General features: G+C 36.6%; 1 protein-coding gene and 2 pseudogenes across 1 annotated transcript; 1 reads left to right on the forward strand and 2 right to left on the reverse strand.

Annotated features, from left to right (window-relative positions):
* The window catches only part of LOC101000084, a 163,747-nt pseudogene that overhangs the window by 37,794 nt on the left and 106,789 nt on the right, over window positions 1–19,164 (forward strand).
* LOC101002531 (olfactory receptor 2L13) lies at window positions 6,754–7,692 on the reverse strand. The gene has a single exon (XM_031660460.1). The coding sequence runs from the start codon at window positions 7,690–7,692 to the stop codon at window positions 6,754–6,756; it is 939 nt and encodes a 312-aa protein (XP_031516320.1).
* LOC116275702 lies at window positions 15,525–17,172 on the reverse strand (annotated as a pseudogene).

Here is a 19,164-nt window from a genome sequence, read left to right on the forward strand (position 1 = left end):
AGGTTCAGCTGATCCTCCCACCTCTGTCTCCTGAGTAGCTGGGACTACAGACGTGCACCAACCTGCCTTGCTAATCTTTTTTTTTTTTTGGTAAGGACCGTATAATATGTTTTGGCCTTGTGTGCCCACCCAAATCTCATCTCAAATTGTAATCCCCAGGTGTTGAGGGAAGGACCTTGTGGGAGGTGATCAGATCATAGGGGCAGTTTCCCCAGTTCTCATGATAGTGAGTGAGTTCTCATGAGGTCTACTGGTTTTATAATGGTCTCTTTCCCCTTCACTCTCTCTCTGTCTCTCTTGCTGCTTTGTAAAGAAGGTGCTTCCTTCCCCTTCACCTTCTGCCAGCATGCAGAACTGTGAGGCAGTTAAACCTTCTTCCTTTATAAATTACCCAGTCTTAGGAAAGTTCTTTATAGCAGTGTGAGAACGGACTAATACATCATGTCTTGCCAGGTCGCCCAGGCTGGTCTCAGACTTCTGGACTCCACTGATCCACCTGCCTTTGCCTCCCAAAGTGCTGGGATAACAGGTGTGACCCATGGTGCCCGGCCAACCTTTATTTCATGTATTTAAATATATATGTGTCTTAACTCTGATTATCCCCTTTCACCTCAGTTCTTCAAAAAGCTCTTGCTATTTTCCCTTCTCAGGAACCTGGCATTGACCATATGTATTTCCCAACGTCAGAACCTGTGAGGATCATAGCCATTAGCCAAATGAGCTATATGCCCATCTATCAGTTAATTACTTGGATCAGAATGATGTGATTCATTAACTATTTTATTGAGTTCATCCTCTTTGCCAGATGCAAGCACTGGTGAAAAAACTATGAATAAAAGTTATGGGAAAAATAGATAATAAAGTGGTAACAAATACAGTGTGTTGGAAAGATAAATGTGTCTTGTGGAAAATTAATGCAGTTAAGATAGGTATGAAATGCGGATGTGAGAAGTGATTGCCTCTTTCAGGAGCTAGCTTAAGAGTGTCTCTTTAAGAAGGTGACAATAAAAAACCTGAGCAAAAGGAATGTGTGAAAATTGTTAACTCTTCAGGGAGCTACAACACTCTTTGGTTAAACTTACATGAGAAATAATAATGTCGAATGGGCCCACTTCCATGTACTTTGAATGAGTGGACTTCTCCTTCAGAGACTCATGGTCACTTTGGTCCACAACCTGTTATAAAAAGTCTCACATGCCTATTATAATGTATTGTATAAACCCACACACTTGTGATCACTTGATTATTGGCAAAGGTACCAAAAACACAATGGAGAAAGAACAGCCTCTTCAACAAATGGTGTTGGGAAAATTGTATATCCACATGCGGAAAAATAGAATTGGATCATCATCTCATACCGTATACAAACATCAACTCAATATGGACTACAGATTGGAGTGTAAGACCTGAAACTATAAAACCACTAGATTAAAACATAGGAGAACTACTCCACAGAATTGGTTTCGACAGTGATTTCCTGGATATGGCCCCCAAAGCACAGGTGGCAAAAGCAAAAACAAACCAAAAGGGATTGTGTCAAACTAAAAAACTTCACACAGCAAAAGAGACAGTAGAGTGAAGAGACAACCCACAGATTGGGAGGACATTTTTGCAAATTTATTTTAATATTTTAATATTTAAGGGTTTATTATCCAAAATATATTAGGAACTCACACAGCTCAAAAGCAAGAAAACAAATAATACAATCAAAAAATAGTCGAAGGACTTAAATAGACACTTCTCAACAGAAGACATTCAAATGACCACCAGATATATGAGAAAACGCTCATATCACTGATCATCAGGAAAACACAAATTAAAGCTACAATGAGATATCACCTCACAATTGTCATAATGGGTATTTTCAGAAAGATATAACATAACAAGTGTTGGTGAAGGGGTGGAGGAAAAGAAACCCTTGTGCACTGTTGGTTGTGATGTAAGCTAAAGCTAAGGCGATTCCTCAGAAAATTATAAATAGTATTACCATACAATTTCCATAACCAAAGAAATTGAAATCAGTATGTTGAAGAGATATCTGCACTCCTATGTTCACTGCAGTGTTGTTTACATTAGTAAGGATATGAAGAAACCTAGATATCCATCTTAAGATGAATGGATATAGAAAATATAGTAAGTATTCACAATGGAATTTCATTCAGCCCTCAAAAATGGGGGAAACCTTGTCATTTTTGACAACATGGATCAACCCGAACAACAAAATACTATGTCGATAAGCTAGGCTCAAAAAAGACAAATACTAAGTGATCCCACTTATATGTGGAATCTAGAAAAGTTGAACTCAGAAGTAGAGAGTAGAATGTTGGTTACAAGAGGCAGAGGATAAGAGTGTATGGGAAAAGAGTTGTTGATCAAAGAATATAAAGTTTTAGTTAGACGGGAGGAATAAGTGTTATTGATCTATTGTACAGCATGATGCCTATAATGAATAATAGTGCATTATATATGTTATTGATCTATCGTATAGCATGATGCCTATAATGAATAATAGTGCATTATATATTTCAAAATTACTCAAAGTGGATTTTAAAAGTTTTTACTACACACACAAAAAAATATGGGAAGTAATGGGGTTGTTGATTAGCCTAATGTAATCATTTTACATTATAAACATATATAAAACCTCGTATTGTACCCCCAATATATATAAAATTATTGGTCAATTCAAAAAACTTCACACATTTTCTTGTGGTAGTTTCTGCTCTGGGAAAAGTAGCAAAATGCAATTTTTCAACATCATTTTTCTGTCCTGGGCTAGGATCTTTTAGTTGCAAGAAAGTCACAGCCTCAGTGTCATTGGCCACTTCATTAGGATGTGTCATGATAATATCCCATTCCTGTTTCCCTCTGTGATTATGCCACTGATCTGTTCTTGGAATTGGAAGGGGAATTGAGAAAGAACAATAACAGAGAAGTGTAGTATCTGGACTCCTCCCAGGAAGAGCTTCTTTTATTTATTCACTTTAAAATTGTTATTTATGTCTCTGTGTAGAGAAAGTATCTGTTTATATTTTTCCTGGCTCTGAAATGTGGCATAATCACAATTGACTTAAACTTGCATTGAATACCAATCACCATATTTGTGGAGGACAATGTAATGTTTTGATATTCGTATACACTGCGTAATGATCAAGTCAGGATGATTAGTATATTCATCACCTTAAACATTTATCATTTATTTGTGATGAGAATATTCAAAAACCTCTCATCTAGCAATTTTGAAATATGCAATACATTATCGTTTACTCTAGTTATCCTCCTATGCCATAGAAGAACATGCTGAGAACAATTACAGATGTAAATAATTGTGGTTCTTTAGCGCCACCTCAGGTTTAATATCTCTCCAAGAATCAAACTAAGCCTTGATATAAAACAAATGACTCCTTTAAAACTCAGAATGTCTGTTTGGAAGCATTGGCTGTGATGTTGCCCATTTTGCCACGTGTTCAGATATTTTCCCAGAGTTCACACCAAGTGACTGGCCAAGTAGCTGTGGATGTTAGTATTTGAGAAAATATTTCCCTGCATTCTTCTGCTACATTTAGAATAAAATCCAGATTATTTGCCTTCACCTGGCCCTGAGAAGGCCCTGATCTATGTCTCCTACTCCTTTCTGCTCACTGCCTCCTATCTCAATCATCGGAGGGCTTTGTGGGTTTTATCCATCAGGTTGGCATGGCCAGCCCCTTCATCATGTTAGAGGGACCTGATGACTCCGTGTGATAACTCATTTACTACTTTTCTCCCTGAATTCATCACTGCCCAGTTTGACCAGATAATATATACTAATATTTTTATGGCTCACATCAGCATGTGGTCTCCACAAGGTAAAAGACTATACCTGTTTGTCCATCATTTTACCTGATGGAACGAGAACCAAATTACATAGGAAGGGTCCAATATATACCTTATTAATTAATTAACAATAAATTAATCAATAAATTATTAATTGAATTATTATTTTAATATAATAAATTAATATGTACTATATAATATAATGGTATATAATATTGTATATGATATACAATAGTATAATATACTGTACATACTGAACCCTTCCTATGTGATATGGTTCTTGTTAATTAACTTGAATGAACTTCACCAGCCTTCCAATTGCTTTTGCTTGGAGAAGTTCTTCCATTTGCCTTTTCTTGCAGAAATTCTGGAGCCATTTTTTATGCTCAGTGTTATATCACAATTGTGGTTTATTGTTTTTGTACAAAGCCTGATCAAAATGTTTAATTTCTCCAGAATACATGAGGATATATTATACTTTTTACTAAATAAGGATTTATAACATTGGTGATTCTTTAACATCAAAGCAGTGGTAGAATCTCCAAAAAAAAGTCAAAATCAAAACACAAAAATTATTCCTAGCGGTCATATTCAGAGCAGAAAAATTTAGGTTTTCTTCTTGAATTTAGAAAAAAGGAGTAAGATGTATCATGGAGTGAGGAATGTATCTCCCTGAATGAGCGACAGCCCATTTAAAGAAGTAAAAGAAAATTCGAAATAATGAACTCTAACTCTGTGTAGAGAAACTATCTGTTTATATTTTTCCTAGATCTGTAAGGTGGCATGATCACAAGTCCCTTAAACTTGCATTGTATACCAATAAACATAAATAACATACCACAGATAAATGCACCCCTCATTGCATGTCATAGTGCTTCATTCTGTGGGGATATTCAGACCAGAATGATGAGGGTCTTGTTCACGCAGAGACTGGGTGACATGGAGACTAAGAGCCAAATCTCTGATTCAAAGAAAACTGGTTTCTAAGTTGTGTTCTTCCCTTCCAAGTTCTCTGACCTAAGGCAGGATTTTTCTTGTTTCTTTGTTTTGCCTCACCAAGCCTCGAAGTGCTCACTCAACATGGAACTAATATCAGAACCCCATAGTGTTGTGAAGATTAAGTTATATATGCAGGAAATGCATTTACAGTAATTAAATATTAGTTGGCCTTCTAATCATAATTATTATAATTTTAAAATATTCCATGAGCTTCAATTTAAAAGAAGACACAGACAGAAATGAATAAGTGTTAATAAAATGTTATAAGCACAACAGGAGTAGAAGTGTGGGGGAAGAGATATCAGCTATGCATAAGAGAAGATGGGATGTAAAATTTGAATTATGTTTACTGATTATGTGGGATTCAGATTGATAGTCATAAGCTACGTAAAATAGAACTTTCCAGAAGTGAGAAATGCTCTGTGATAAGGTTCAGATAGGCAGGGAAATGGAGGGCTACAGAGAAACGCAGGAGGTATAGAGTGACTGTGGTAGTGAGTGTGAGTCCTAGAAACAGGTAAAGGGAGACACAATGCACACCTTAAAAACATAGGATATGAGATTAAAAAAGTAAGGTTCCAAAATTTAGATAATCCAGCAGGAATCATAGATTATAGAATGACAAGATCAACTCTATGTTTAGACAAATAACTCAAATGGCAATGAGTAGATTATATTCTAAGTAAGAACTGGACTCAAGACATGAAAATATGTAAGAAGGTAGTCAGAAATTAGAGAAAGATATTAGGAGCTTGAATTTGGGCAATAAATGAGAGGGATGTATTACTATAAGTCTCAATGTTTTCCACAAAAATAAAACCCCTCCATAACTCCAACCATTGATAGACTTGAAGTAACTTAAGTGAATTAGTAAAATAACAGTAGTAAAACTTTTGTTAAACACAATGTTCGATACAGTAACATAGGATTTCATCCTGTGCAAAGTCATGTATATATTTTACAAATCATAGCTGAAGCCTGACATCCCAATTTCCATTTTATATGTTGCATGTTGTCTCTACCCTGTCATTGCCTCCCTGCCTTTATGTAAATAATTTGTTTAAGTACAAATAACTTTGATAACTTTATTTAAATAATTTTATTAATTGGTATGTATACACGAATGTAAACTGTTCCTATATTCTTCTTCAGATTATTTGATCTCAATATTTTTATTGAAATCAGCAAAATCATAACTTAGATAAGGTCTCCCTGAATAGTTTTATTAAAGAATGTTAGGATAAAATAGACTCCAGATGGCAATTACAATAAATGTGTACATTCTGAAAATGAGCCAACAGATAGAGAAACACATAACCACTACTTTAGCGTGTGAGTTTTGCTTGTTACTTTTCAGCCCATCAGCAAAACTGTATATACTAAAGACACATTTTTATACACCATACACACACCCACACACACATATAAAAAACTCTGAAAACTTTTGATTGGATACTCTAAGGCCGTGCTGTCCAACACTGTAGACACTGGCGCCATGTGACTACTGGGCATTTCAAATGTGTTTTGCCCACGCTGTACTGCACTCTAGTATAAAATAAACACAAGACTTTGAAGACTTGGAATGAAAACAAAGTAAAAGCACACTAATTATTTTGTGTTGTTACATGTAGAAATTATGTCAATATATGAGTATAAGCATTATTACATTAATGGTAATATATGTACAGACATGTACTATAATATATTGCATATAACATACTGACAATGTATGCTATGTAATTAACATCTATGTTGTTAAAATTAATATTAATTATAGCATTGTTTTGAATTAAATATATTATTTAAATTTATTTGACTGCTTAAATGTACCTATTAGAAAATTTTAAATTATGTTGTATTTCTATAGGACAACCCTGCTCTAGGGTGTTCAAATCAACTTGGAAAGAGGAAATATGAAGGGAGTAGGGAAGGCCATGATTATTCTTTCAGGAAAGAGAATATCCCAAACACTCTTGTCATGGCCCCCAGGACTTCCTTATTCCTCAGGCTGTAGATAATGGGATTAAGTATGGGGGTAAGGATGGTGTAGAAGACTGCCAGGATCTTGTCTTCAGCTGGTGAGCGGAGATTCCTTGGCCGAAGATAGGTGTAGAGAAAAGGTGCATAGTAAAAGATCACAACAGTTAAATGTGTCGAAATGGTACTTAAGGCCTTTTTTCTTCCCTCCTTTGAGTGCATATGATAGACAGCAAATAGGACTCGGCCGTAAGAAGCAGTGATGCCAATGAAAGGAAAGAGCAGATAGAGGCTTGTACTTACAAAAACCATATATTCATAGACCCAAGTATCTGTACAGGCAATAAGCAACATGGCTGGGACATCGCAGAAGAAATGGTCAATGGCCCTAGTCCTGCAGTAGGGAATATGGAGGGCATAGACTGTGTGTGCCAAGGAGTTGATGGAACCCAGTGTCCAAGAGCCTCCAATCATCTTCATACACATCATTTTACTCATGCGGAGGGGGTAATGCAGAGGATGGCAGATGGCCACATAACGGTCGTAGGCCATGGAGGTCAGGAGTAAGCCTTCAGAACCTGCCATGGTGAGGAAGAAGAAGCTTTGCACACCACATCCCAGGAAGGAGATGCCTTTCTGGCCGGACAGGAAGTCGTGCGCCATCTTGGGGACGGTGGTGGAGATGTGCATCAGGTCCATGAGGGAGAGCTGGCTGAGAAGAAAGTACATGGGTGTGTGGAGACGAGGATCCACGTGGATGAGGTGAATCATGGCCGAGTTACCCACCGAGGCCAGAAAGAATATGAGGATGATAAGGCACAAGAGGAATATTCCAGTTTGATTTGGGGGAAGCAGACCCAACAAAATGAAATCATTTGAAGTGTGATTCCATTTCTCCATGAAAACTTTCTGCTGTAACTGTGTTGAAAGAGAAATAGAAACAAAAGCAAAGCAGAAAACATGAAATAAAACACAACAGAAAAACAAAAAGGAACTGAGTTTTTCAATGTTTGTTTAGAATGAGTTGTTTCTTCACTAACACTGCAGGTTTTGTTGAATCAATTTTTATATCTGAATGGAATGTTCCCTACCCAATTGTTTCTGGTAAGCATCTCAGCAAGTCACAGATACATGTGAGGTCTTTCAGTAGAAAGTCTAGCCCTGTAGGTGGCAAGATAAAGAAGATAATTAAAGCATTCCTTTCTAGATAACTCCTCGCCAGTTATTGGAGGAACCACCCCCAATAATTCAACATAGCTTCTTTTCTATTTTCCCTAAGTGTCAGCTGGTCTGAGAAATAAAGGGAAAGAGTACAAAAGAGAGAAATTTTAAAGCTGGGTGTCGGGGGAGACACCACATGTCGGCAGGTTGTGTGATGCCCCTCAAGCCACAAAACCAGCAAGTTTTTATTAGTGATTTTCAAAGGGAAGGGAGTGTACAAATAGGGTGTGGGTCACAGAGATCACATGCTTCACAAGGCAATAAAATATCACAAAGCAAATGGGGGCAGAGCGAGATCACAGGACTGGGGCGAAATTAAAATTGCTAATGAAGTTTTGGGAATGCATTGTCATTGATAACATCTTATCAGGAGACAGGGTTTGAGAGCAGACAACCTGTCTGACTAAAATTTACTAGGTAGGAATTTCCTCATCCGAATAGGCCTGGGAGCACTACAGGAGACTGGGGCTTATTTCATCCCTTATCTGCAACCATAAAAGACAGACATACCTAGAGTGGACATTTTAGAGACCTCCCCCTAGGAATGCATTCTCTTTCTCAGGGCTGTTCCTTGCTGAGAAAAAGAATTCAGTGATATTTCTCCTATTCACTTTTGTAAGAAGAGAAATACGGCTCTGTTCCGCCCGGCTCTCAGGCGTTCAGACCTAATGGTTATCTCCCTTGTTCCCTGAACATCGCTGTTATCCTGTTCTTTTTTCAAGGTGTGCCCGTATTTCATATTGTTTAAACACACAGGCTTTATGAACAATTTGTGCAGTTAACACAATCATCACAGGATCCTGAGGTGACATACATCCTCAGCTTACAAAGATGACGGGATTAAGAAATTAAAGACAGGCATAGGAAATCACAAGAGTATTGACTGGGGAAATGATAAATGTCCATGAAATCTTCACAATTTATGTTCAGAGATTGCATTAAAGACAGCTGTAAGAAATTATAAAAGTATTATTTTGGGGAACTGATAAATGTCCATGAAATCTTCACAATTTATGTTCTTCTGCCATGTCTTCAGCTGGTCCCTCTGTTCGGGGTCCCTGACTTTCCGCAACAACCAGTCACATCACTTATGAGTTATTGGCAAGTCACAGGAACTGAGGAAGGCAGGAATACCTACATTCCCCAATGTTTTTATCTAATAGGGCATAATTACAATAGAAACTGTCATGTATGACTCAGAAACTTTCTATAGGCTTAAATTATAAGTACTGAATTACCTAGCCCTCTTCTTCATCTTTAATTTCTGGTCATTCCTCCCCAGCTGACACTATTCCAGCAAGATAAATCTCAATCCTCTCCTTGATACTCTGCTTTTCATGTTCCTGACAGGCACTTCTGTGCCTTTCCTGAAAATGTACCCACAATGCAAATCGCTCCTCGAACTATAAAGGTTTTGTAAGTCTGATAAGATTCACATTAATTTTAAAATATTATTTAAACATTCTCTCTTCCCTAATAAGGTTTTCAGATGTTGAAGACCTACAGAACTCTATATCAAATGCATGGATATTTGCATACAATATTCTTGTCTTCATGTAAGTAAATTATACATACTAAACCTCACAGATTGCATAGTAGGTTTATTTTATTTTTTTTAATTGTATTTGCCACAGCTGGAAGCAAAAAGTAGTGTCATAATGGAAATATAACAGATCAGTAAATTATATAAAATATATATATACACACACACACATATACACATGTATGTGTGTATGTACATATCTACCTATCTATTGTCTATTTATCTATACTATATATAGGAGTCTTTGAGGTACCATAAATTATTTCAACTCTTCTTCACGTTATTTATTACAACCTTTCCACAACATAAATTCTGTGAATTTAGGCATTTTATCTTCAGTTTTCAAGTATTTAAAGTCGTATTTATAGATGTAAATAATAACCTTCTCAAATACTGTTAGTGATAGAATCACATTTTGATCCTGTGTAGCAGCTTCAAATTTTCAGTCATTTCAGTACCCCCAATTTAGTAATTATTTGATAAATGCCTTCCTGTGTGTAAAACACTTCAGTCAACTTAAATTCTGTAATTATTGCTGTGCTGCAAAAGATCAAGCCTACTTAAATTTTCAGACTTGTTTGAAGCATACGGAGATTAGAGAGGATGTTCGCTCTTTGTTCTTGTAGTCTGATTTTCAGTACCATAGATGACAGTAGAGTCAAGCACCTGCAAATCTATTCAACTGGAAACGCCAGTGTGAGTAGGAGGACATTTGTGATTTATGACTTAAGTATGTCTTCCTTTCTGAATTCCTTTACTTAATCCAGGTTTAAATCCAGGGGAAGAAATGTGGCAGCAGGATCCCATGAGGTGTGTCCAGTACCAAGCCCTGAACAGGCTGACTTGGGTCTAAGTTTATGTGTGGCATCCTGGAGTTGTTTTGAAGGGAGACATTTTGATACTTTCTTGCATAGACCACAGCCTCCGAGTATGATAAAGATTGTTTTATGGCACTTACTACAATAACGATTTTGTTTCCAAAAATGGAAAGGTGGCATGTTGTTGGGCAATGGAAGAGAATAGCTACTTTTAGGATCCTGTGAATCTGAAACTTGAAACTTTTAGGTCATGAAATATTGGAGTTTGAGTTTAGGATCTGTTTCCATTGATGTCCAGCAGCTTTCCTTGTTAGACATGGGACCTTATTTAATGCACCAGAATTACATGAAGCATCACTCTGTTGGTTACATTATTGCTGGGTAAATATTGTTCCTGTAGCTACCAGGTGAGTCTAAGATTAGTGACTGCCTTGGTCATTCTTGTTGATTTAAAGAATGGCACTGAGACAAATTAATATAGAAAGTGCATCTGGGCCAAGTTTGAGGGCTGCAGCCCAGAAACACTTCCTTGGGAAGTGCCCTGGAGAACAAAGAAGAGACCCAAGTTTCTAAGGTAAAGAAAGGGAGGAATCAGGAGAGGAGACAAATTCTAAACTTGTTAGTCACAAAGTCTCACTGATTTCAGAAACAACATTGATCAGTGATTGGTTATGCATTATTTAACTATAGGATATGCAGTATAGGGCATTGATAGGTTAATTCATGGCTCGTGGACACAAGTCAGTCTACAGCCCCCATAGCACGTAGCTTCAGAAGACGATTACCTTGCTCAAGGAAGAGTGAGATGTGACTGCGGCCACATTTTCAATGTCTCTCTGGGCCTGATAGTTTAAAGGGGGCTTGCATTCCTCAGGAAAAAAAAATTTTTTCTTTCTCATTCTAAAAGATACATTGATGAAATTTATAGAGTTAAAAAAAAGCCCTCATTTCATAGGAACTAATAGCGTAAATGTAGCAACTATAGGGTCCTGAATTTATTTTGCAAATGTTATGAATAGTTAACTCGTAACATTTTTAAAACTCCTTTAGAGAATCAGCAGGAGACCAATAGCATATTGTCATAGACTCAGCTACCTCAACGTCAACAATGTATAGGGCAGCTGTAAAGAGAATTCAGAGTTCTGTGTGTTCAGCACATAGCAGGTCCTTAGTGTCACTGTAATTTGCCCAGTCCCTGTGTAAACTATGGAGAGTCCTCAGACCCAGAGAAATTGTCTTTATTAATGTCACATTGTTTGAGAGCTGCACATAGTAGCAATGGTAACAAGTACATGTTACCTTGTTTTACATTTTTATATTTACATTTGCTTTTCCAATTTGTTGTGGAACTGTCTATTCCCTGTGCAGCAGAGAGTTTCCTTATGATGGGAAAACAACATTTCCAAAATAGCTTTCTAGGTTAAAAAAAACCCAAATCAACTCATATTAATTCTATTACTATGACTCACCTTGTCCAAAGTTCTTCAGTTTGTATAGTGGGAGAAAAAGCAGCTTTATAGTGACACCATCCTCTGCTAACATTCCATATATTACAGAAAACATGTAAACATCAAACTGTGTTCTGATAGTCTATCAGACTTTCAATAACATTATGTCACTGATCAGTAGTCCCTGCATTAAACCAGAACTCTTTCTGAAATGAGAATCTCTTCTTTATGTGCCAGAATTTATGAGGAAGAAATAGCAGATAACACTTTACAATATTCGTTCCTTACAGCTCCTGCAGCTAGTCATCCTCTTTACGGTGAAATCAGAAAACAACTTCACCAACTCTTGTGAAATATTTTTCTGTTTGCATAAGTAGTGCTTAGATAAGACCTCTTCCTTTTCTATTACCTCGTTTCAGTGAAAACAGAATAAGACATTTTATACTTAATTTCCTCAGGTTCTACCGTCAGAAGACAGAAGGATGAACTGCTATACTTCATATGTAGAACCTTAAGTCACTAACCCTTAGATATTCCTCTTTCTCCTCTAATTGATCTCCAGTGTCCAAGTCCATGGGGGCCAAAACCTTGGTCACTTCACTTCACTTTGCTGATTTCAGGATCAACTCAGTTATGAATTAGGGCAAATCAACCAACCCAATAAACTTTGCTGCATTCAGCTGTTACTAAGAATCAGATTGAAGAGGGGTGTATTTAATATTCCAGAACATGACCTCAGAACTGTAAGAGATGTTAAATTATGTTTATGGAAATTATCTCATTTTGTAAGTTAGAGAATTCTTTTTTTACTCAGAATATTTAGCACCTGCTTTTTGTAAGTTAGAGAATAATTGGCTAAATAATTTAAGAAACCTAAATGATAGTTCCTAAATGAAGACATTTTTAGACATGTTAAGGTCTCAAACACACATACCCACACCCACACACAGACATTTAATCACAGACAGTTATCATTTGAAATAAGTATGATATATCTAGAAAAAAATGCGGTCTATTCTTTTGTTTGTGTTAAACTTAGTAGGAAATTAAATACATGATTTATGCTGGTGTCACTCTGTATTTCTTTCTCTATAATCATAACTTGTGTTTCCTCAAATCAGATTGGCTCTCTTATGCTCAGTTTACATGAAGTATAATGTCTGCTGGTTAAATTTTAGGCTGGACTACGTGACTGCTTCTTCCAAATGATAAAACTTTAAGTATGTATAAACATGTGAACAGATTTTTGGAAAACATAAGAATTTTCTAAAATCTACAGATCCAAAAAACTGAAAGCCTTAAGACAAAATCCTGAGGACAGTATGGTCTCTGATTAATCTTCAAGCTTATAGAAAAGAGATGGATGTAGAGTGTATGTTACATTTTTTTTCGCCAACATTTAGCATTCTTAACAAGGTATCATTGGAGCTAGATGGGTGAGAAATGAACTTTACCTTGGCAAAGAGTTGCATATGTGGGGAATAAGCTACAGGATAGGTGACACATGTTTTCTCCACTTTCAAACATGGAATTAAGAAACTCATTACTGGAGCATTCCTCTTTGCATACAATGGCAGATTTCACCCAAGATTGAAATACCCCTGGGTAAATTAGAAGATATACTTTCTATAATCATTCCATCATCATGGGAGTGTTGGCCAAGAGACATTAAGAAGAGTTGCAGAAATTTCAGGTGCTTCATGATAGTGGACATAAGGCATTAGAAGTAAGATGATGAGGGAGGTAAGACATAAATCGTGGATTGCTTTTTCTGAAGAAAAAATATAGGTATTATTGTGTAGATGATATGAACTTTCAAAAATCTAAAAGCCAGTATGAAAAACAGAGAAAGATAATTTGTGCATAGTTGAAAATATTTTTACATCAAAGGCCACTAAAAAAAGTAAATCATTCTTATAAAAAGTAATTAATGAGACCTAAAATGGGCCAGGAGGTCTGCTAAGAATTGAGGATTCAGTAGGACATGGGATTAAAATAATAAAGTAAGTCATTAATTAAAAGAACAAAACCAGAAGAATGATATGACTCCAGAGAGTGGGTAAAAGTTAAAACTTCGGATACACACATGTTGATTTTGAGTTGTCAGCAATATTTATTGATTTCGTAAATTTATTTATGATCAGCTCATGCAAGGCACCACTGACCTTAAGTCTGAATCTATGTGTGTCATGAAATTTTACAAGACCATGGATCAAAACAGTCAAGACTGGCCAGGTGGGGTGGCTCACGCCTGTAATCCCTGCACTTTGGGAGTCTGAGGCAGGCAGATCACTTGAAGTCAGGAGCTCAAGACCAGCCTGACAAACATGGTGAAACCCTGCCTCTAATAAAATACAAAAATTAGCCTAACGTTGTAGTGCCACCTGTAGTATCAGCTACTTGGAGGCTGAAGCTTGAGAATTGCTTGAACCTGGGAGGCTGAGGTTGCAGTGAGCTGAGATCATGCCCCAGCACTCCATCCTGGGCGACAGAGCAAGTCTCTGTCTCAAAAACTAAAAAAAACCCAGACAGGACTAATTACAAATACATCTGTAAACCTCATTAAGGTTCTTATCTTTTCTAACTCTTAAAGTTATAGCACACCACTGTTGTTATTCAAAGGAATTAAAATAAGATTAAAGGATCTCTTATTTATGAAGAATCCCAATATTCACAAATATTAAAATAAAAAATCATTTATATTTTGTCAATGACATACTTTTACATTTATTTTACAAAAGGGAAAATCTTAGCTCATTTTATTTAAACTTAAGTAGTTGTTAATAAGATGGAAAATAATTTTTCAATGTTTGTTATTTGTTTTGATGATCATTCCATTTATTGAAAGACAGAAACCTGGACTGATGTATTCATAAATTTTATAATTTACATATTAATCTTTGCATGTATATATGTATGTATTTATGTTGAGGGAAATTTTACACATACAGGAGGTGCACAAATAACTATATTGTAACCATTTAAAAACCACTATCAAAATATAAATAAATAAGATCAACACCTACTATTCCCCACATATAGAATTAATAAATTATAATTGAATTTCTACAAGTTACCGAAACAGGTAAATGTAAAATATATCCTTAAAGACACATGGTTGATGCTGACTAAATGATACTTCTATTTTTTACATTTAAAATATAGCATTTTAAATTACAGACATATTGAGTTTGTGACAATATTTCATTAATTGTTATTTTTGAAAGTCTTAGAATTATACATTTTATTTTCTGTAAGTTTAATCTAATTAAGAAAAGCATTAGAAAATTAAGTTCCATGGTTCATTATTTCACTCAAATATTCAACCAGCATTATTGAGCAACTGCTATGCACTAGGCTGTGTTCCATACAGTTGATTACACCAGTGAGCAGAACAAGGATCTCTCATTGTGAAGTGAAAATTCTGTCATAGAATGAAAATAAACAGTAAATACAACCAATGTGCTTATTATTTCACGTACTAGAAGGTGAAAAGTGGTAAACAAAAATGTGAAAATGTAGCAGAGTAAGGAGGACCAGAAAACTGGGGTTCAAGTGGGAGCTTTACAATTTTTTAAAAGAGTGTACCTACTAGAAATGAATGTACCTACCAGAAAAGAAGGTACCTGCTAGAAAAATTTTAATTATGTTATGTTTCTATTGGACAGTCCTGCACTAGGGTGTTCAAATCAACTTGGAAAGAGGAAAGAAAAAAAAGGGAATTGGGACGGCCATTATTATTCTTTCATGAAAGAGAGTATCCCAAACACTCTTGTCTTGGACCTCAGGACTTCTTTATTCCTCAGGCTGTAGATAATGGGATTGAGCATGGGGGTAAAGATGGTGTAGAAGACTGCCAGGATCTTGTCTTCGGTTGGTGAGCAGAGATTCCTGGGCCAAAGATAGGCGTAGGCAGAAGATATGTCGTAAAACATCACAACAGTTAAATGTTTGAAATGGTGGTGAAGGCCTTTTTTCTCCCCTCCTTTGAGTGCATATGATAGACAGCAAATAGGACTCGGCCATAGGAAGCAGTGACACCAACGAAAGGAAAGAGGAGAAAGAAGCTTATACTTACAAAAACCATATATTCATAGACCCAAGTACCCATACAGGCAATAAGCAACATGGCTGGGACATCGCAGAAGAAATGATCAATGGCCCTAGACCTGCAGTAGGGAATATGGAGGGCACAGACTGTGTGTGCCAAGGAGTTGATGGATGCCAGTGTTCAAAAACCTAGGATCATCTTCACACACATCATTTTACTCATACGGATGGGATAATGGAGAGGGTGGCAGATGGCCACATAACGGTCGTAGGCCATGGAGGTCAGCAGTAAGCCTTCAGAACCCACCATGGTCAGGAAGAAGAAGCTTTGCACACCACATCCCAGGAAGGAGATGCCTTTCTGGCCGGACAGGAAGTCGTGCGCCATCTTGGGGACGGTGGTGGAGATGTGCATCAGGTCCATGAGGGAGAGCTGGCTGAAAAGAAAGTACATGGGTGTGTGGAGACGAGGATCCATGTGGATAAGGTGAATCATGGCCGAGTTACCCACCGAGGCCTGAAAGAATATGAGGCTGATAAGGCACAAGAGGAATATTCCAGTTTGATTTGGCGGAAGAAGACCCAACAAAATGAAATCATTTGAAGTGTGATTTCTCCATGAAAACTTTCTGCTGTAACTGTGTCGAAAGAGAAATAAAAACAAAAGCAAAGCAGAAAACATGAAATGAAACACAACAGAAAAACAAAAAGGAACTGACTTTATGAATGTTTGTTTAGAATAAGTTGTTTCTCCTCTAATACTGCAGGTTTTGTTAAATCAACTTCTACATCCGGATGCAATGTTAGCTTTCTAGTTGTTTCTGGTAAGCCTCTCTGGAAGTCATAGATACATGTGAGTTCTTTCAGTACAAAGTCTAACTCTGTAGGCAGCAAAGATTAAGACAATAACTAAAGTATTACTTTCTAGATAACTCCTGGCCAGCCAAATCACGCATGAGTTATCAACAAGTCACAGGAACTGAGGAAGACAGGAATACCTACATTCCACAAAGTTTTAATTTAATAGGGCGTAATTACAATAGAAGCGGGGATATGTGACTCATAAACTTTCTATATGCTTAAATTATAAGTACAGAATTACCTAGCCCTCTTCTTCATCTTTAATTTCTCATCTTTCCTCCCCAGCTGACACTACTCCAGCCAGACAAACCTGGATCCTCCCATTGATACTCTGCCTTTTGTGTTCCTGACAGGCACTTCTGTGCCTTTCCTGAAAATGTGCCCACCAGTGAAATCACCTTTTGAACTGTAAGTGTTTGGTATGTCTGATAAGATCCATGTTCATTATAAAATATTATTTAAATATTCTCTGTTTCCTAATAATGTTTTCAGATTTGAAGGCCTACAGAACTCAAAATCAAATGCACAGACATTCGCATACAATATTCTTTTCTTCATGTAAATAAATTATACATAATAAAGGTCACAGATTATATAATAGGCTTTTTTAAAAAATTATGTTTGCCACAGCTGCAAGCAATAACTAGTATCATAATGGAAATGTAAAAGATGAATAACTATTATAAAATTACATGTGTGTGTGTATGTACATATCTACCCATTATCTCTCTATCTATACTGTATATAGGAGTCTTTAAGGTGCCACAAATTATTCCAACTGTTCTTTACATTATTTATTATAATATTTCCACAAAACAAATTCTACATATTTAGGTGTTGGGAGCAAGCCCCCCTAAATCTGGCCATAATCTGGCCACAAGACTGGCCATAAACAAAATCTCTGCAGCACTGTAATATATTCATAATGTCCCTAACGCCCAAGCTGGAAGGTTGTGGGTTTACAGGAATGAGGGCAAGGAACACCTGGCCCGCCCAGGGCAGAAAACCACTTAAAGGCATTCTTAAGTCACAAACAATAGCATGAACGATTTATGCGTTAAGGGCATGTTCCTGCTGCGGTTAATTAGCCCAACCTATTCATTTAATTAAGCCCATCCCTTCGTTTCCCATAAGGGATACTTTTAGTTAATTGAATATCTATAGAAACAATGCTAATGACTGGTTTGTTGTTAATAAATAGGTGGGTAAATCTCTGTTCAGGGCTCTCAGCTCTGAAGTCTGTGAGACCCCTGATTTCCCACTTCACACCACTGTATTTCTGTGTGTTTGTCTTTAATTCCTCTAGCGCTGCTGGGTTAGGGTCTCCCCGACTGAGCTGGACTCATCATTTAGGCATTAGAATCTTCATTTTTTCAAATATTTAAAATATTATTTAGAGATGTAAAGAATAACCTTCTCTAATACTGTTAGTAATGGAATAAGATTTTGAACACTTGTAGCTGTTTCAAATTTCTAGTCATTTCAATACCACTAGTTTAGTAGTTATTTGGTAAATGCCTTCCTGTGTGTACAATATCTTATTCAACTTAAATTGTGTGATTGTTGCTCTTCTGCAAAAGATCAAGCCTACTTCAATTTTCAGACTTGTTTGAAGTATACAGAGATTAGAGAGGATGTTCACTTTCTGTTCTTGTGGGTTGGTTTTCATTACTGTAGATGACCGCAGAGTCAAGCACCTGCAATGCTATTCAACAGGAAAAGTAAGTGTGAGCACTAGGGCATTTGTGATTTATGGCTTAAGTATTTCTTCCTATTTAATTAGGTAAAACAACAAAAGTCAGGTTAAATGTTAATAATTGAGAATAAAGAAATCAAAAGTATAAAAATAAATAATGTTCCCTTTCTGGAAAGTTTGTCTAGCTTTTTATGCCTAGGCCTTTCCTTGGGATTTTAATTTATGGCTCACACTTTTATAGTCTCTCTCGCTTTACACCACCTCGAATCTGGCAATTTGTTTTTTTCTTCATGCAGTCTTCCAAGTGGCATTAATTATCATTGTGGCAATTCTTATATTCCCAATACCTGGGTGACTTCTTCCTCTACTTAGGCTTGGGGTGAGATGTCATGTTTTGTGAGTGATCTTCTGTCTGAGGGAGCTATTGATGCCACATCCTGCTCAGCATATTGATTTGGATAGACATCTTGGGTTATTTATTTTTCAACTTTTACATCAAAAAAAAATTATTAGTTTGTTGCCATTATTTACATGTAGTAACTGAAACTCAACTTTTACTCCATATAAGCTTGAGTAGCATTAATACAATTGTGAAAGAGAGCCTGCCACAGAAAAATGCAAATGTATTTTTATGGCTGCCTAAGGGACAGTCACAGTGAAAAGCCGGGAGCATGACAGGTGCAGTGTAGCATTGGACGTGGATGCCAGATGGGATCACAGGCATCCTCTGCTTCT

The sequence above is a fragment of the Papio anubis genome, chromosome 1, assembly GCF_008728515.1.
Source record: "Papio anubis isolate 15944 chromosome 1, Panubis1.0, whole genome shotgun sequence".
In the NCBI taxonomy this organism is placed as follows: domain Eukaryota; kingdom Metazoa; phylum Chordata; class Mammalia; order Primates; family Cercopithecidae; genus Papio; species Papio anubis.

What these genes read in the sequence shown, in the direction of transcription:
- LOC101002531 (XM_031660460.1), bottom strand. Translation starts at nt 7,692, where the DNA reads ATGGAGAAATGGAATCACACTTCAAATGATTTCATTTTGTTGGGTCTG.